The sequence below is a fragment of the Juglans regia genome, chromosome 16 (genome assembly GCF_001411555.2).
Source record: "Juglans regia cultivar Chandler chromosome 16, Walnut 2.0, whole genome shotgun sequence".
Taxonomy (NCBI): domain Eukaryota; kingdom Viridiplantae; phylum Streptophyta; class Magnoliopsida; order Fagales; family Juglandaceae; genus Juglans; species Juglans regia.
Window position 1 is genome coordinate 10,730,120 of NC_049916.1, and position 18,102 is coordinate 10,748,221.

Sequence of the window (18,102 nt, forward strand, 5' to 3'; positions counted from 1 at the left end):
TCAAAACGCGCCTTCAAACAGTTGTCTAGAAAACAAAAATTGTTTTATTATGCCATAAAATTTTAAATATTCATATGATACTAATGGCGCAGACCGTTTCTAATTCTCACACTCCTAAGTAGCTCAAATAAATAAACTTGCATTTCTTTCGTCATAGTGAGTAATAGACTGATTATGCTGACAGACTAAAACTTACATGGTTGCTTAATGCGTGAAAACTTTTGAATTTTCACTAGGTTCCTAAAGCCTAAAGAAAATCATCCGTTGTTACAGTTGCTACTTCTTCCAATCACTTAGAGATCATTGCAATTTACGAAGCAAACTGAGAATGCATTTAGTTGAGATCAGTAATTTAACACATGAGAAAAATATGGTTTATCCACAATTAATGATAACTCAACAGCATTATATGAAGATAATGTTGTTTGTTTCATATCAAGGGAGGTTATATAAAATGTGATAGAACCAAACATATTTCGCCAAAGTTCTTTTATATACATGAGCTCCATAAGAGCGATGATATTGATGTCAAGTAGATACAATTATGTGATAAGTTGGCAGATCTATTCACTAAAGTATTACCAATTGCAGCATTTATGAAGTTGATACGCAAATTTGAATATGCCAACTCAAGGATCTTTTATCATAAAGTATTGAAACTCTGCATACTCTTAAGGAGGAAAAAAAACATTCAAATTGTACTATTTTTCCTTTATTAAGATTTTTTCTCATGAAGTTTTCATTTGCAAGGTTTTTAACGAGGTAATCCCAAAATTCTAAAGTATACAATAATATTATACTCTTTTTTCTTCACAATTGATTTTTCTCCAATCGAATTTTTTCTTAATAAAGTTTTAACGAGATATGTTCTTTATATATGATTATCCGCCAGAAAAAAGGTTTTTTTTTTTGGGGGGGGGAGTGTTATAAATGTACACAAACTTGGTAGATGACAATTTAGATTCCACCTCTTATAATTATGGCCTATTCATGTATCAATTCTTAGAATTTCTAAATTCATGAATGTATTTTATTAATTAATATTTCACCCTTTCATATTTCTTATCCTCCTATACTTATAAAAATGTCTTGAAGATTATTTGTACAATATAATAAATTCAAAATGAATAATATCGAGCTCCTAAGAACCAAGTGTATTGCATCTTTCAATCTTCATCCTACTGCTCTGTGCTCTCTAATTTCACAATTAGTAAATTCTAATTTTCTTTGACTTCTCTTACGGGGCATGCACTCTGCAATTAACATTAATAGGAGTACAGAAAAATGCCTCAAGGAAATAGAGAAGAAAGAAATATCCCCATTAATGAGATCTAAATACAACGAAAAAGTTTTGATTGGTACAAGAGAAAACTCGATGTCCTAATTCTGCAAATAAATCCACACCAGCTATCCTGCTCAAATTGAAACCAACTACCCATATGAGCGTAGGTCCACACAAGACGTTTATAGGAAGGAGCAGTCAGTCGCCTCCCCCGTAATCATGAGAACATGACACCAATCTTCTTAGCAAAGTCATCTCCGTCTCCATCTTCATCGTCTACGTACTCCTCGGGGTCTGCGTTCTCACCTTCCTCGATATTATACTCTCCATCATCAACTTGCTCATAGTCATAGTCTCCGTCCCTCTGATCATCATCACCTTCAAGTTCCTGACCCTCCACAGTTTCATCAAAAATCATCCCATCTTCAGCCTCAGACACATCCACATTCGGTGGTGCTTGAGAGGACCCATAAGCTTCATCAATTTTTTTGGTTGGCGTTCTAATGGCATCTGTAGTGTTCTTGGACTCTTCCTTGTTGCCAAGCAAATGGCCGACATCATCTTCTTTGGCACTTTGTGTATCTATGACAGCTGTATTCGCAGAGCCTGCTAATGCTTGTTTCGTTTCTATCTGATTATAGTCCCCTCTGTTGATTGATAATTTCCCAGTTCCAGAAAATGCTACTTCAGCATCCCTTTTTCTCTTGAGAATCTCGTTAAGAGGCTTTGGCCCTTCAAATGAAAGATGACCTTCAGACTGTTGATGATAGTCTATGTTCTTTCGCTTTCCAAGGAATTGTTCTTCCTTACTCTCGGCAATCTTCACAACTTTAAGCTCCGCAAGACTTTTAGGACGAACAAAATCAGCATTGTCATCGGTTATTTCTCTCCTTATATGCGGACTCCTGAGATTTCTCCCCTCGTTGAAATCCTCTTGCACCCTTCCTTTTATTCTGTCTCGGAGCCTTCCATGAAAGATCTGTGGCCTTCCAGGTGACAACCTACCCCAACTCTTTCCCTTGTCCAATTCCTTTTCTCCATGCAAATCACCACCATTCACAGGAAAAGATCTGCCTGGAAGCATTATTCTGCCCCGCAAGCGATTACCGAGGGAACTCTCATTTGAGGGCAAATGAAGTGCATCCCTTCGTGAAGAAGTCCCGTAATTCTGCCCCTCAACATTGTTATCATGAGCATGATCCCGACTGACGACAGATCTTAATCCATTAACCCTCCTCTGTTTGGCTAAATGATACCGTAGATCCGACTCATAAATCTGGTCAGGACTACCAGATTCACGGTGACCCCTCCGCCTTTCCATATGAGCTGGTTTCACAACCATTCTCTCAGATGATGCCCTGTGCTGCTCCCAGGCATGCTGCCCTGGCTTATGATTATACGAGCCATGACCTCGTAGAACATGGAACCTTGGTCGATCAACATCACCCATTGAATTATAGTCAGCAGGATTACCCAAATCATATTCATTCACAGAGTTTACATTCATTCCTTCATGATCCCTCGGTTCCTCAAATTGATCTTCACCATGGTAGTAATCAGAATCACCAAGCTCATCATCTACAAGAACATCAAAGCCAGGTGAGGACTCTCTTAGAAAGTCGTCAGCATCTTTACCATTCTGTAAACTATGATCTTCAGGTACATGAGTCTGCTCTGAACGGTTGGACCGGCTGGCAGTGTTCCCACTAATTAGAGGAAAAGCATTTGTTGCCCTGTATCTAAAAGCATCATCCTCCAATCTCATAGGTGGTGGTATATTTCTCTCAATACCAACTATGCTTCTAGGTAAATCTGTTTCAGCCTTTGGAGCAGATTTAGCATGGGGAGGTATCTGTGCTGGCTTCAAAACATTCAATTGTGGAATTTTCTGCTCCTGATTATACTTTTCAAGGCCTCCGAAAGTCTTCTTAGAAGTTAAAGGCTCAGTAACATTGGTAGCTAGTGCCTGTGGGACTTTATTGCTGGTGGTGGGACTCGGTCCATGGGAGAAGGCACATCTATCACCTTTTAAGCAGAGCCCTTTTTGGTAGAAAATGCAAGGGACTGCTTGTTTACTGGAACCATAAAGAGCATTTGTTGCAGGCATGGCTGCAGTCTGTGCTGTAGGCAGAGATGATCCAACAGAAGTTGCTGCTTGTGCTCCTAATGAAGCATCCAGAGGCTGAAGATTAAACAATCAGCAATTAGAAAAATACTGCCATTAAAATTAATTTCAAAGCATTTGAAGTTGTGAAGTAAGAGCAGACACTTACCGGATGCCGGAACGAACATTTTGGATTCAAGCAATTACCATTCAACCAGTACCAACAATCCCTGGGGTTAAGCCTTGCAAATTCACTATGACGATACTCACATTCACTTCCCTATTTATTCAAAGAGAAATACAGAGAAAGAAACATTGATCAGTATGCCATCCAATACTACTGGTGGCACATTATTATTGGCCAAAAATTTTACCAACTGGTTTTGATGCCTCTAAAATGAATCACATGGTTTTAATTGATGGATCATTCACATATATACAGTACTTCTTTCGATAATAAACAGAAATACCAACTCTGAAAATCTCTCAAAATAGTTAATTAATTCTAACCTGAAGTAGAGCATAGGTGGTCAAACATGGTAACCTGGGGCACAAAGAGAAGTATTTGCAAAACTTTTGGAGAAAAGGGGAAAAGACAGCAAAAAACACGGTCCATATTTTCAATAGCATATTTAGGACTTATAATTAAAATATCTTTTCACCCAACCAACTTACCAATATCCTATTGATCAATCTTCCCCGCAACCAACTAATCTGGAATCCCACCTTGCTTCAGCCACCTCTCAGTTAGATCAGCCTTTTAAACAGAAACCCAACCAAAACAAACCCTAGACTCACCTCTCACCCAAATATAATGGAAACTTTGCTCGAACTAACGCATTCATGAATGCCTTCAAGTTTTCAACTCCTCTGGAAAATCATCTAGAATTCCCTCCCCACCAAACCGAACTTCCCTAGTTCATCAGCCAAAAACCCCAAATAGACAATCATTGTCCTCTTTGCAACGATGAACTAGAATCCACTGACCATCCTTTTCAGTAATGCCCCTTTGCTAGAATCATTTGGCATGAAAACATCTAGCCTCTTGACATCTCCCTCTTCCTCAATCTCACAATTACAAGAAAAAATGGATCCACACAATACTACACCCTCATTCTTGACTCTACCTCCCTCCCGATTAAGCCCACATTTCTATAGCAACCCAAGGAAAGACTAAGCTGCATGAGTCTATACTCCAAAGGAACTAGCCAATTGAATCACTCCAAATCGTTATAAAAGACAAGAGCCTCTTCCTCCCAAGAGACGTGAAATCCTATTCACCATCTATGATACTCAATTTGGGATATTAGAATATTTCCATTTAAATTTCTAAGGTCCTCATCAAGCCATTTCATTGTAGTTTGCACGAATCAAGTGCAACACTTATGGCCAGAAATTGGATCTAATACCATCTGTAACGACCTAACCAAAGCCTCTTGGGCCTATACTCCTAAAGGATTACAATGTTAAAATTGAAACCTCTTGAAAACGTTATGGGACACGAAATGTTTCCTCCCAAACAATGTGGGACATCATTCGCCACCTCCATACTCGTTCTTCGGTATTAAAATGCGGGATGTCATTCCCAAACCTGGAAATCTAACTCCCACAACATAATGATCCAAACATGGACCGCCCTCCCCACCCATATGAGCTCGAAAATCAACGACGATGTTAGAATCAGAGCCAACTTCTCCACTATGCCTTACATTTCTCAACATAATTTTTGATTTCTTATCACAAAAAGTCCAGGTCAGCTTCTTTGATGTCATGACCCTATGAGGGGTCTCAGATGGCACCATCTTGGATACCTGGAAGAAACAATATTTGACCACGGATCACTCAAATGAAGAGGCCCAAACTGCTCAGCTAGTTGCCACTTAAGCTTGGAAACTTGGTCTAGTGAATGTGACCCTTGAAGGTTCTTCTTGTCATATCTCATAAAAGTGAATCTCAATTAGTCCGCAATGCTATGAAAAATCCAAACAAACAAAATGATTGGCAGATTTGACCCGTTACCCAGCAGTTCCAAACCATACCTCAAAATCATCCCAACTAGAACTCTGCCAAACTAACCTGTAGTGCAAACCCCAGTACGCACAATCTAGAGAAAAAATTACGAGCCTGAATCAGGAAAAATTATAATCACAACTGCCATCATAGCTTAATCCTTTTTTGCTGAAATAAGAAACCATATGGTCACTTACACAAGCAAAGTTTATAGCCCATAAAAGAACACTACAAAATGTTCACACTTTTCTGCATATCAAGCAAAACCTGATATATTTTCTTAGTCCTTCCAAATCCAATGCAATAATTAATTACAAAAGCTGATGCAGATAAAATTTGACCCTCAGAATAAGCTCACTAATATACCAAACTCCAGAACCACGGAGAACGTTCAATATTCCCTTATATTCCATCCCTACACCATTCTTCGCATAACCGTTTGAGAAATGATAATCCCGGTAGATATAAGAGCCATATATCACATTTTCCCATAATTATGGAAACATAAAATCTAGGGTTTCCCCAAGAAACTGAGATCCACTCAGAAAATGCATGAAAACCCTAACAAGATCCAACATCTGAATTAGATAGGAGATCCATACCTTAGTTCTTTACATTAAAATAAATCGATCAGTCAGAATCTATAAATACTAAGGAGCTAGTCGTTCATCTGAAACCCAGGGACGAGCAGAGCCCACGATCCCAACAAAGCCAAAGATCATAAAATAGTAACCAAAAAGAGGAAAAACGTAAAAACCCTAGAATCAGATAAAGCTGAAAAGGAAAAGAAAATCAGACCTTTTTGCAAGTCAAAGGTGAAGCTAGAAAGTAAACGCAATCGGTGTTTCTCTTCAAGGCCTCCTCCTGGGAAGATGTCGTTGGCGCTGAGGGGGCTTGTTTCTGTTTCTGTTGCTGCTGTCGCTGTGCTTCTTGCTGTTGCTGTTGCTGTTGCTGCTGCTCCTGTTGTACGGCCCCAACCATGGCGGAGTTCTTTAAGAAAGAAAAAACACAGATCGCACGCGGTCTCAGATCCAAATCTTCCAAGAGACGGGAAAGGGGACAACGATCCAATCTGATAGGAAAATGGAAAAGCCGCCACAAAGATTGATGAGTTTTGGGGTTGAGAGAGAGAGAGAGAGTATATGTGATGGGGCTTTAAGCTAAGCCGAGTTTTGCTGCTGCCTTTTTCTCTTTATTTATTTATTTATTTTAACGTTGGGAGACGATGATGTTTTTGTGCGTGTGTTCGATGCCCTTGAAGCGACAGATCCGACTCACGCGTTAACTAGGTCATAGTCGGGGGCTTCACGGAAGTAATTGCTCTCCGAGTAACCATTTTACTTCTTTTGCAAGTGTGATCAGGATTTTTTACGACAAAGAATTATGATGCTAAAAGAATTTGCAAAAAATGTTTATGGTTTATCAAATTCAGTATGGGTGGCAACATGTGTCGCGACTCATAAATTTCACATCAAACAATATAAAATTAATGAATTTAGATTTGATATAAATGGGTTCAGGTTAAAATGGATTGACCCGTTAAAATATGATTAATAAACATGTCAATATCGGATCTTTATATGACGTGTCCCACCATCTGTTGTAATCGTTAACCTGCAAATTATTATGTGGGCGGCGCGGTGTGCCTGTGACACTTCTGATACTTAAGTCAGCAATAAGTGAAGGATAATAATTCAAGAATGTTCAATTAGATGATTCGAAAGCTACCTGCTGACCATATATATAGGCATAGAGAAGTATTAGAAACTGATTAACCTTGCATAATGCTCAGCCATTAGAAGGCTTATCCTTGATGTATCGAAATTATCTAATCACCACATTATCCATATTCATAATGTGAGGGTTTGTCCCCCTAATAATCAAGGCGGCTAGGGTTTGCGTTAAGCTGCACGACTTCTTTGAGTAGCTATCTTTTATGGATGATGGGCCTTGGGCCCCCAGTTTGGGCTAGATCAATATTGACTCCTCCAGTTACGCTGCTAATTTCTCTCGCAAGTAAGCTTGAGGAATTCACCAATGAAGGAATTGTAAATATCTTACTTTACTTAGTCGAGGATGTTTGAGGTCCTAGAGTACTTCGTTAGGGGTTTTAAACCTATGGACTACCCTGCTGGCCCATTTATTACATTACTCGTCGTTAACACTTTTTGAGAGGTGGGAATTTTAAACTTGGGTAACGTGCGTACGTTGCCCAATAACCATCGCCACGTTCTTTTTCATTCACGTCATTTAGTCAGGTATTGATGATTTTCAATTATCACCTGCTTTTCATTTCCTTACTCCTTCTCATTTTTCATCTTCTTCCTGATTTCTTCCTATCTCCTTTATGTTCTTGAAACCACACTGTCTCGACTTCTTTATCTGCGACCCTAATCTACCCATTTCTTCATTTTCCTTTGCTTCTTTATCATCCTTATGGTCCAATGAAACACATCTCAAACCCTTGTTGTCCTAGAGTCTTCTTATGCTAAAGACGTTCCATGCTTCAAAGGTTTTGGGTGGCATTCCACCCTCACTTCTAGGGACTTGGCGAATCTGCACAACGCCTACGGGATCCCAGACTCAATACTCTTGCGTCGATGAAGAAGGGTTTGCCGAAAAGATTGCTCTTCCTATTTGTGCCATAACCTCGGTTTGCGATTTCCTTTTTGTCACCCAATACACAACGTTCTTGTTCTTCTTCGGCTAGCCCCTGTGTAGCTTCATTCTCACGTGTGTCTAGTTCTTCTATGCTCTTGCATCGTGTTTCGTTTGGTTTTGGAACCCGCTAGGGAAGAATACCCAGATTTAACCGTAGAAAGTTCCTGACGTTTTATTCTTTGAGGAGCTCTCCGAACAACATTTGCATTTTTTCGATTAGGAAGTAGCGGTTGATCCATTTTGAAAGCCATCATTCAAATGCCAAATAATGAATGAGGAAGTTTTTCTTAGTCTATAGCGTAGGTTGGGAATTTCCCAATTCAAAGGCTATGCGCCTGGAATTCCCAATTAGAGCTTCCTGGAGTAAAATTCCCGATGACAAAGGCCTGCCGGTGGCTTTGGAACCTCTGTCTGAAAGAGAGCAACCCCGTGTCGACATGGTCGCCGCCTAGGCGATAGAGCATGAGGATGACCTTTGGACCGAGGACCTCTTGACACCCGCCAATATTGATTGTTTCTTGGTAATGCCTGACCGTTCGAAGGTCAAGGGTCGCCTCTTCCTAAACAAGGTCATGGTGCCACCTCCTCCAACTAAGCCTTCCTCTGAGTATACTCCAAAGGCTTCGCGAAAGCATTCTCACCATGCTATTATGGATACACCTTCTTTTGCAGCGAAGTGGGGGGCTGCAAGCACAGGTGTTGGCGCCTCCCCCATGGCTAACCGACCTTAGAGTACCCCGCCTTCTCCAAGTCTTGACTACTTTGAGAGCTTGATGGGTCAAGCCCTTTCAGACCTGGCGACCGCTTTTGACTTCGAGCTTGATTTGGCATCTAGCCCAACCTTTGAATTCCCTACATTCGAAGCTTCTAATTTGCCAAGAGAAAGTGGCGAGGTCAATGTGGATGTGGATGTTGCCTTTTCGTTGAGCCTTGCCTATCGGGGGGCCCACAAGGGAACTTAGGGTAGTGAAGACGGTGCCCTAGGTGACCATGGTGTCCAGGGTAGAGAGAAAGGCGACGACACTCCTATTTTTGAAGAAATTAAAGAAGAGAATGAAGGTAAAAGTTCAACTCCCCACTTTTTGCCCACGACCATCTCGGGAGGAGAGACTCTTCCACTTGACCTAGGGGATGGTAGCGACCATGTTTCTATCCCCTTTCTTTTTCCCTCCTTCTTTGGGGATGACCATGAGTCATCTCCCTTATAGGAGGGTGTTCCTCCAGGAGGTCTCGTGAGTGAGGACATTAGTCTGGGGGATGTTGAACTTGCTTACATTGACGTTGTTTGCCCAATGGGAGATTTGGATAAAGCTCCTGCGATTGGAGGAGGCTCAGTGATGGCATCACCTAAGGCTTTCCCCCTCAATCCCCACTAAGGGCCTGACATGAGGTATGATGGGGAGGTGCTTCCACCTCCTCTGGGCCTGCTAGAGATTGGGCCATCAGTAGTATGGCTAATCAGCTAAGGAATTTCCTCTCTGAGGTACCTCTGACTTTGCTTCTCTCACTTATCTCTTTTTTTTTTTTTTTTCTTTTTTAACTTTTTTCGGTTTTATCTTTGTAGGGTGTCGACGATTTGGCAGCCTAGATCATGATAGATCTTGCTGACTTGGAGGATGAAGTTCACTCTAGGCCTGTCTTTTCTTCCTACGCCAAGAGGGAATTTGAGAGATGGAGGGTCGAGAAGGCAGAGTTGCTGATCCCACTTGAGCAAAAGGATGGCTACATGCACTCTCTAGTAGGTGACTTGGACATTCTTTGCTACGAGGTTTTCCACCTTCATGATGCACTCCGTGGCATCAGGGAGGTGAAGGCCTGGACAACTTCTTGTTGGGGCTATTAGAGTCAGAGCGTGATTTCACTAGAGCTCAGCTTTACCTTTCTTGGGGGAGTTAGAGTCAGAGCGAGGTCGTGCTCACTCTCAGCTCTCTGCCCTCAAGAAGGAGCTAAATTCTGTTTGCCAGGAGTTGTCTAGTTCCCAGCGGCGCTACTCTGAACTCGGGGAGGTGTTGGCTGCCTCAGAGGAAAGCAAGTGGCAAGTTAATCTTGACCTCTCTGAGGATTACAAGAAAAATCTCATTGACGCAGATGAACAATAGAGGAAGCTTAACGAAACTCTTCTTCATAAGGATACCTGACTGAAGGAAAAGACCCAATAGGTGAAGACATTAGAGTCTGAATTGGCGACTACAAGGGAGGGACTTGCCTGCCTTCACCCTCGCTGGCGTCAACGCGTGGCATCAGGGATCGTGCTTTTGGTTATGGGTATGGGGCCGACGTGTTACCTCTTAGATCGCACTTGCTGGCCAATTCCCGTATTGACTTGAGGCATTTAGATTTGGAGATGTTTAAATCTAATGTAGCCTTGCATCAGTTTGTTTACGCCATTTGTGGGGATACCATGCCCGATGCCTTTGACAGTCCTCGTCCACCTCCACCTTCTAGTGGTCCTAGCACTTAGCCTTTTGTAATAGCTGTCTCCCACTGCTACATTTGCAATAGCTTTTTGTAAATAATATAAACACTTTTGTACTTAGCCAATTTTGGCTCTTTATCATGTTACACTTTGCTTTGATTGCACGAGGCTCTTTCTTTTTACTCTGCGAGTGGCTTGTTTTTGCCCTTGTCATTGTTGTATTACGCACCCTTTTTCCTCGGCACCACGAGTGTTTGTCATTTTTGTGACGCCCCCAAATTCCGCTTGGGATCGGACGGACATTTGAAGCGTCGAGACATGCAACACAAGGTTACCTGCCCCCGTTCATGACATATAAGATGCAATATTCCTAACATGCATCTAGCATTATGCAATATTCGCAACGGATAATTTTTTTCTTTTAGCAATACTATGCACCAAACCTAAATATCCTAAATACTTAAAACATATTTCATACATAATGACGTACTAAACAACTGAGATCACTACACTAGTCCAAAATGGTTGTGATCAAAAGAGTGTTGGAGATTGAACACCACAAATACAAGTAGTAATGAGGTAACTACTGTACTACCATATACGTCACACCATTGTTTAGTCGATCATTTCCAGTTGGTCGATTCTCGATTCTCCTTCAGATCCTGTAACAAAATCTACCATTCGAGGGGAAATGGTAGTTGGGACTACCACGGTGAGATTTGATTACAAATCTCAGCAAGTTAACAGAAAACTTCCACACAGGTTAATGATGCATGCATGGCAGTAAAAGCATGAATGCATAATCAAATCATAAGTAATCATAGCATAACTTGACATACAACATAACATAATTGGCATAACTTAAATTGAAACTGAAGCTTAGCATGAACGTGACTTGAAACATAACATGGACTTGAAACATAGCATAAACGTGAACTTGAAACATAACATGGACTTGAAACATAACATGAACGTGAACATGCATAATTTGAACATGAACTTGAAAAATAACATGAACCTGAGCATGACATAACATAAATGTGAACTTGGAACATAACGTAAACGTGAACATAACATAACATGAACTTGAAATATATTCTTGTCTTATGGGATTACCATGATTGCGTGAATGTAAAATTGAACATAACATAACGTGAAACATGACTTGAACTTGGAATCTTATTCAATAGACTTAATCATTAAAGTGACTATATGGGTGCTACACAGGTCCCCTTGAGCCGTGTGTACCTGCCGATTACCACATCACATCACAGGTGTCTATACTAGCTGTGAGTGCGTTAATACGTACTCCACAGTTGTTGTGACCCCACGTATTCTACGTGTCACAATTACTGTGTCTCAAGTAGTGTATGCTCCACAGTTGTTGTGGCCCCATACTTCATGCTCCACAGTTATTGTGGCCACATGACTTATCTGTTTGTGCCACACTTGCTATGGACACACGTAACATAATGTGTGGCACCATCGGCGTTAGTGCCTGGCGCACTCCGATGACTAGCTAATTAGGCCCCATTCGCAACCTGTTGACTGTACTTCGTCAACTCAGGGAATTTCACACCTATTTAGATACTCCAGCGTGAACAAAGGAGTTCCACTAGGATATTACCCCATCCTAGCGCTTAGGGTCATGATTGACATGAATAGCTTAACTAGCATACATGACATTTCATAACGTGACATAAAAGACAGAAGTCCTGACGTAGCATAACGTGACATGAACTAAGACGACAAATATGACATACTTCGAGGCATAAATGTAACTGAGAACATTTCATAACATGACATAGATGTAACATGCAACATTTCGTAACATGGTATACTATATAACAGACAACATTTCTTAAGATGGTGTAACATGTGACAGTGAATATTACGTGACATGAAATACATGTAATAGATAGTATACTTAACATGACATACTTGTAATGTATAGCAATACGTGACAGAATATCTTGTGTAACAGATGAATAATTCATGACAGAATAAATTATGTATAACAGATAAATATGTAATGACTTGGCATGACACATATGATAACATGCATACATACACTTTAGTTCCCTTACTGATAACTCATACACATTAAACTGATAGTAAGTTAGAAGCTAACTTACCTCGATCTTTGCGCTTCGAGACAAACTCAAGTGCGATCACGAGAAACTGAAAATAGTGATTTCTAAAAATTAGAACTTAATCACTAACAATTAGGAATATGGAAAAATATCAACTTAGAGTAAAGTTACCATTTTACCCTCTACATGTGGGAAAATGACCATTTTACCCCAAACTTAAGGATTTTGCATCCTAACTCCAAAAATCACCAAAATTTACATACCTTATGCAAATTTTGTCCTAAGCTCAAATATCAATTCAGAAAAATTTAAAACTAAATACAACCATCAAAACACTATAGGGCCGAAACTTACAAAGGCTATATTTTTGTTGTAGTTCTTTCAAATCTCAAAACTCATGATTAAACCAAAATTTTTCTTCTACTATACTCATAACATATTCCTAAGAATAATCATGTTTTGAATCATGAACAAAATTCATCAAAATCACTAAAACCATACTTGAACTTTTTGGTTTCTCTTCTAAATTCAAAACAGATTTTTGTTTCTAACTTGTTTTGATCCACCTCTTGATCCATGACTTATAAAGAAGTGATCTTCAAACCAAAACATCACATTGTTCAAAAAGGTGTCCTAAAGCAGATCCAAGCTTCAAACTCAAGATCACATGGTTAAACATCACCCAAAACATAAATTTAGCCAAGAACATCATCACTTTGGCCTAACCAAATATCTCAATGCATAAAATTTCATATCTTCGAAACTAACATCAAATATCTTCAAAATAACATTCTAACATGTATATAAGAGGCTTAGGATCTTCCAATAAAAATATCAAAGCCATTGGAATAAGATTAAACCATAAAAGATTTAAACTTTCTCAAAACAGAAACTGTTTTGCCTCTTCCAGTTTCTAAGTTTCTAGACCTAAGAAAATATTTCACCAAAACTTTTAATCATGCAACAAATCCTCAACCAATAATCATATACACATGTTAACAGTACTCCATAAAAATTTCGGACCAAGATCTATTCATTAGCTTGGTCAAAAACTCAAAAATATAACACACTCTCCAGTTTATCGCCCAGAATGACCTTTCTGGGTTCAAAACAACTTTTGACCAATCAAATGATCTCCAAATGGAACAAATAAGATATCCAAGTAAACTAGACTCCAAAAGAAACAACTTTCATGAAAGAAATGTTGCGAGGAAACACTTACAAAGGCTTCTAAATAGGCATTCAAAAGAGGTAAGAAAAACTGTCTAAGAGTGCCTTTTGTGTTCTATGAAGGAAAAGTGTAAAGGAGAGTTGCTTTTTCATGGGAAGTGGACTGAAGAGCCTCTTACACAAGTTATGGGAAGTGATATGACTGAATGAAAGGTTGAGTGTTGGCCTTTTCTTCTCATAAAAATCAGTCCAAGATCTTTTCTCAAGGTAGAGTGTAAGAGTGAAAAAGTGAGGTGGCCTTTTACCTTTGTATTTCAAGAACCTTCTAGGCCCTTCTTGTACAGATCTGGCCAGCCAAGTGAGGGTACAAAACTTAGCCATGAAGCAATGCTAATGGTGACCAATTTCATGGGCCTTAATGGGCCTAAACCGAATGGGCCTAAATTTTGGGGTTTAAAGAGGGTTTGGGTTGCTATCAAGCCCAAATCCAATATCACTTGGCCCAATCAATTTTTCAAAGTTAGCAAGGTTGGATAATGATGTTCAAACACAAATTTGAAGGATTAATAGCATGTGGAAGTGATTTAATCAAGTGATTAAACACAATGCTAGAAATCGGATTAGAAATTGTTTAGAGGCCAACTTTAGGGTTTTGGGGAAACTGTTTGAGTTTTGATTTCAACCATGCTTTTGGGCTTTCAATTGGACTCCCACCATTTAGGGTTTCACTAGGATTGAAGCCCTCTTTGATATGGCACAATTTGGTTGAACAGATGAAACAAAGTTTTGCTTAAGTGACATGATTTCACAGCTTGGTTCCTTCAAATCCATCAAACGCTCCTCATGGCGCCAAGTATCTAATATTATTCACTAAGTGTGGCTAACATCTTGTCAAGTGTCCAAATAAAACTTCTCTAATCTAATTTGGACATTCCACATTGTGATTTCGAAAGACTGTAATTGGTGCGCTTACCGAGATATAAACTTATCACTAAAAATTCATAAATATTCATATTAACCTACAGTGAAAATCTTTTACCAAAATTCAACCTCGAACTGCCCCTAAAAATAATTTCACAATTTCCAACAGACGTCTCTTCCGGAATTATGAAAATAGGCTATTGCGCCATAAAATCCTAAATAATTCACTGAGTCTAATGGCATAGACCATAATGAGTTCTGACACTTCTAACCACCTCAAATAAATAAAACTCATATTTCTAGCACCATAGTGAGTGATAACACTAACTATGTTGATAGACTAAAACCTATGCAATTGGTCGATTCGTAAAAACTTATGGAATTTTTACGAGATTCCTAAAGTCAATAGAAATTCCACCAATGAATTTCTAGGGGCTGTTACAATTTTTCTTGGTGTTTAAGGTCCGCTGACCTTCACTCCCTTTTTCCTTGGCACCACGAGTCTTTAGACTTGTCATTGGTGTTTAATGGTCGCATGGTCTTTTGACCTTTATGCCCATTTTACTTGGCATTGCAAGTCTTTGTACTCATCATTGGTGTTTAAGGGTCGTGTGGTTTGCTGATGACCTCCACGCCCTTTTTACCTGGCAATCCGAGTCTTTGTACTCGTCATTAGTGTTTAAGGGTCATGTGGTCTACTGACCTCCACGCCTTTTTCCCTTGGCACCGTGAGTTTTTGTACTCATCATTGGTGTTTAAGGGTTTTGTGGTTTGCTGACCTCCGACCCTTTTTCCTTGGCACCGCGAGTCGTTGTACTCATCATTGGTGTTTAAGGGTTGCATGGTCTATTGACTTCCGCACCCTTTTTACTTGGCACCGCTGGTCCTTGTATTCATCGTTGGTGTTTAAAGGTCGCGTGTTTGTTTAACTCGGCACCCTTTTTCCCTAGCACCGCGAGTCTTTGTACTCGTCATTGGTGTTTAAAGGTCGTGTGGTCAGTTAACCCCCACGCCTCTTTTCCTTGGGTGAGTCGGCATTGGCCGGGAATGGATGCATTATTTACTACGAAACATAATCAAGAATTCAACAGTAGAGTTCTAACAAATCAAGAAATTAACATAATCAATGGTAGATTTCTTCAAATGTTCAGCATTCCAAGGGTGTTGCAACTCTTTTCCTTGGCTATCCTTCAAGCCGTATGACCCAGGCTTGTGGTTGGCCACTACCATGTATGGTCCTTCCCATTGGGGTCTGAGCTTGCCCTCTTCCTTGGCCCTATATTCCCTCACCAGGTCTTCTATCTTGAATGTCCTGGGTTTGACTCTCTTGTTGAAATAATGTTTGCCTTTTTCTTGTCAAGTATCATCCTAACTTCAGTCGCCTCTCTCTCTAGAAGGTCAAGGTGCTCTTCCATAGCTTCATCATTCTTGGGCGCCAAAAAATGACGGGTTCGGTAACTTGGTAGACCGACTTCCACGAGGGGCATTACTTCACTCCCGTATGCTAGGGTGAATGGGGTCTCCCCTGAGGGTCTTTACTGTAGTTTTGTAGGTGCACAATACCCTTGGTAGTTCCTTCGCCCACTCCCCTTTCTTCTTTATGAGTTTCTTCTTCATAATTCCTAGCAATGCTTTGTTCGTAGACTCTGTATATGCGGAAACCTTTCCCCAGGAATGGTTTCCGCATATCCCTTCATGTATCTCAGTTAAATCATATTGTGCTTCTTGTGGTGAGATGCATCGTAGTATGGGGCAGCGAAACCCCTCTTATAGAGGATCCCATCCACTTTTACGAATCTCGCAGCCCTTATTCTTACCTTTCTTGCCTCTTATTTTCCCTCAGGGAGCTCACTTGTATCCAGATACTTGATGATGTCGCCAGCCCACTTGGGCTTGTTGCTGCCTATCATGTAGACTTCTAGTCCTATCCCTGGAACTTCTATTATCCTTCTCTCAACTTTCCAGAGGAGGAGAGAGTCCTCCATCCCTGAGGCTGTACGCGACAGCTTGTCTGCCACTACGTTACTTTCTCTAGACCCTTGTGCTGTGCTAAAATAGGAAAATCGGTCGCGTGCCTCCCAGACTCGACTTAGGTATTTCTTTAGTTTTTCTCCCTTGGTGGCATATGTTCCCAACACTTGGTTGACTACTACCTGTGAGTTTGATTTCACCTCTACCTTGGTCGCCCCCAATGCTTCGGCAACTGAGAGCCCTGCTACGAGTGCCTCATATTTTGCTTCATTGTTGGTGGATTTGGACGTGAGCCTTGCCATGTAGCGATGCTCTTGCCCTTCGCCACTGATTATGTGGACTCCTACCCCTCCGCCAGCATGACAAGAGGAGCCATCCAAGAAAAGGATCCAGGGTTTTCCTGTCGGGGCGGCAACCATTTCTGGTGGGAAATTTGGCAATAAAGTCTGCCAACGCCTGCCCTTTCATAGCCTTTCTTGGCAAGTACTCGATTTTGAACTCGCTGAACTTGATTGACCACCTGACTAATCTCCCCGAGCTATCTGGTCTCTGCAACACCTTTTCCAGCGGACTTTCTATGAGCACTTTGATTGAGTGGGCCTGGAAGTATGGGCATAACCTCCTGTTCGTTGTCACCAAGGCAAATGCCAACATCTCTGCTCATGGATATCTAACTTCTACTCCCCTTAGGGCGCAACTTGTGTAGTACATGGGTAGTTACGCCTCCCCTTCTTCCTTGACAAGGACGGCTGAAAAATGGCATGGGGGGATACCGCTAGATACGTATAGAGTGTGTCTCCTTTCTATAGGTTGTCTCAAGAGTAGCGGATTGGTCGAATGTTGCTTCAGCTTTTGGAAAGCTTCGTCACACTCCTCGTTCCAGGGGTGTACCTTCCGCAATACCTTAAACAAGGGGAGGCATTTGTCTGTGGATCTAGATACAAACCTATTCAAGGTTGTTATTCTTCTCGCCAGCCGTTGCGTGTCATTTAGGCTCTTTGGTAGGTTCATGTTCATGATTGCTTTTTTTTTTTCTCGAGAGGCTTCAATTCCTCTTTTTGACAAGATGAACCCCATGAACTTACCCGACCCTACTCCAAACGCGCTTTATGATGGGTTTAGCTCCATCCTATACAGCTGTAGTACTTCTATAACACTCCGCCTAAAAAACTCCTTAAGCCTTGACCTTAGTAACCTTAATCCTAGTTAATTAGGAGTTGGGCTATTTGAGAATAAGAACAATTTTGGATATTTGATTTGGCAAGAGGACCGTATACTTCGGATTTAGTAGAATTATTAGAAGATTCTAGTGTGATATTGATTTTGAGGAAAAAAAAATTTTTGGAGCTTGATTGGCTAGTAATATTATTTTCGATAATTTTTAGTATTTAATAATTTTAAGGGTAAGAAGCTAATATGCCCATAAGGGCATGACACATGGCATATTGGAGGGTAGTCACATTAATGGGCTAAA

At 40.5% G+C, this 18,102-nt stretch overlaps 1 protein-coding gene across 1 annotated transcript; it reads right to left on the reverse strand.

The window, feature by feature from the left end:
* Positions 1-1,295: 1,295 nt before the first annotated feature.
* Positions 1,296-6,593, reverse strand: LOC108993467 (zinc finger CCCH domain-containing protein 17). The gene is made up of 3 exons (XM_018968398.2): positions 6,195-6,593; positions 3,556-3,666; positions 1,296-3,464 (listed from the first exon to the last, which is right to left on the reverse strand). Exons 1-3 carry the CDS (start codon positions 6,375-6,377, stop codon positions 1,500-1,502), a joined length of 2,259 nt encoding a protein of 752 aa, XP_018823943.2. The 5' UTR covers positions 6,378-6,593; the 3' UTR covers positions 1,296-1,499.
* Positions 6,594-18,102: the final 11,509 nt, after the last annotated feature.

Bases quoted from the DNA above. Each gene is read 5' to 3' on its own strand.
- LOC108993467 (XM_018968398.2), bottom strand. From the start codon at position 6,377: ATGGTTGGGGCCGTACAACAGGAGCAGCAGCAACAGCAACAGCAACAG. The intron at 3,667-6,194 runs GTCTGATTTTCT...TTGAATAAATAG, and splicing joins CACCTTTGACTTGCAAAAAG to GGAAGTGAATGTGAGTATCG. The intron at 3,465-3,555 runs GTAAGTGTCTGC...TTTAATCTTCAG, and splicing joins AATGTTCGTTCCGGCATCCG to CCTCTGGATGCTTCATTAGG.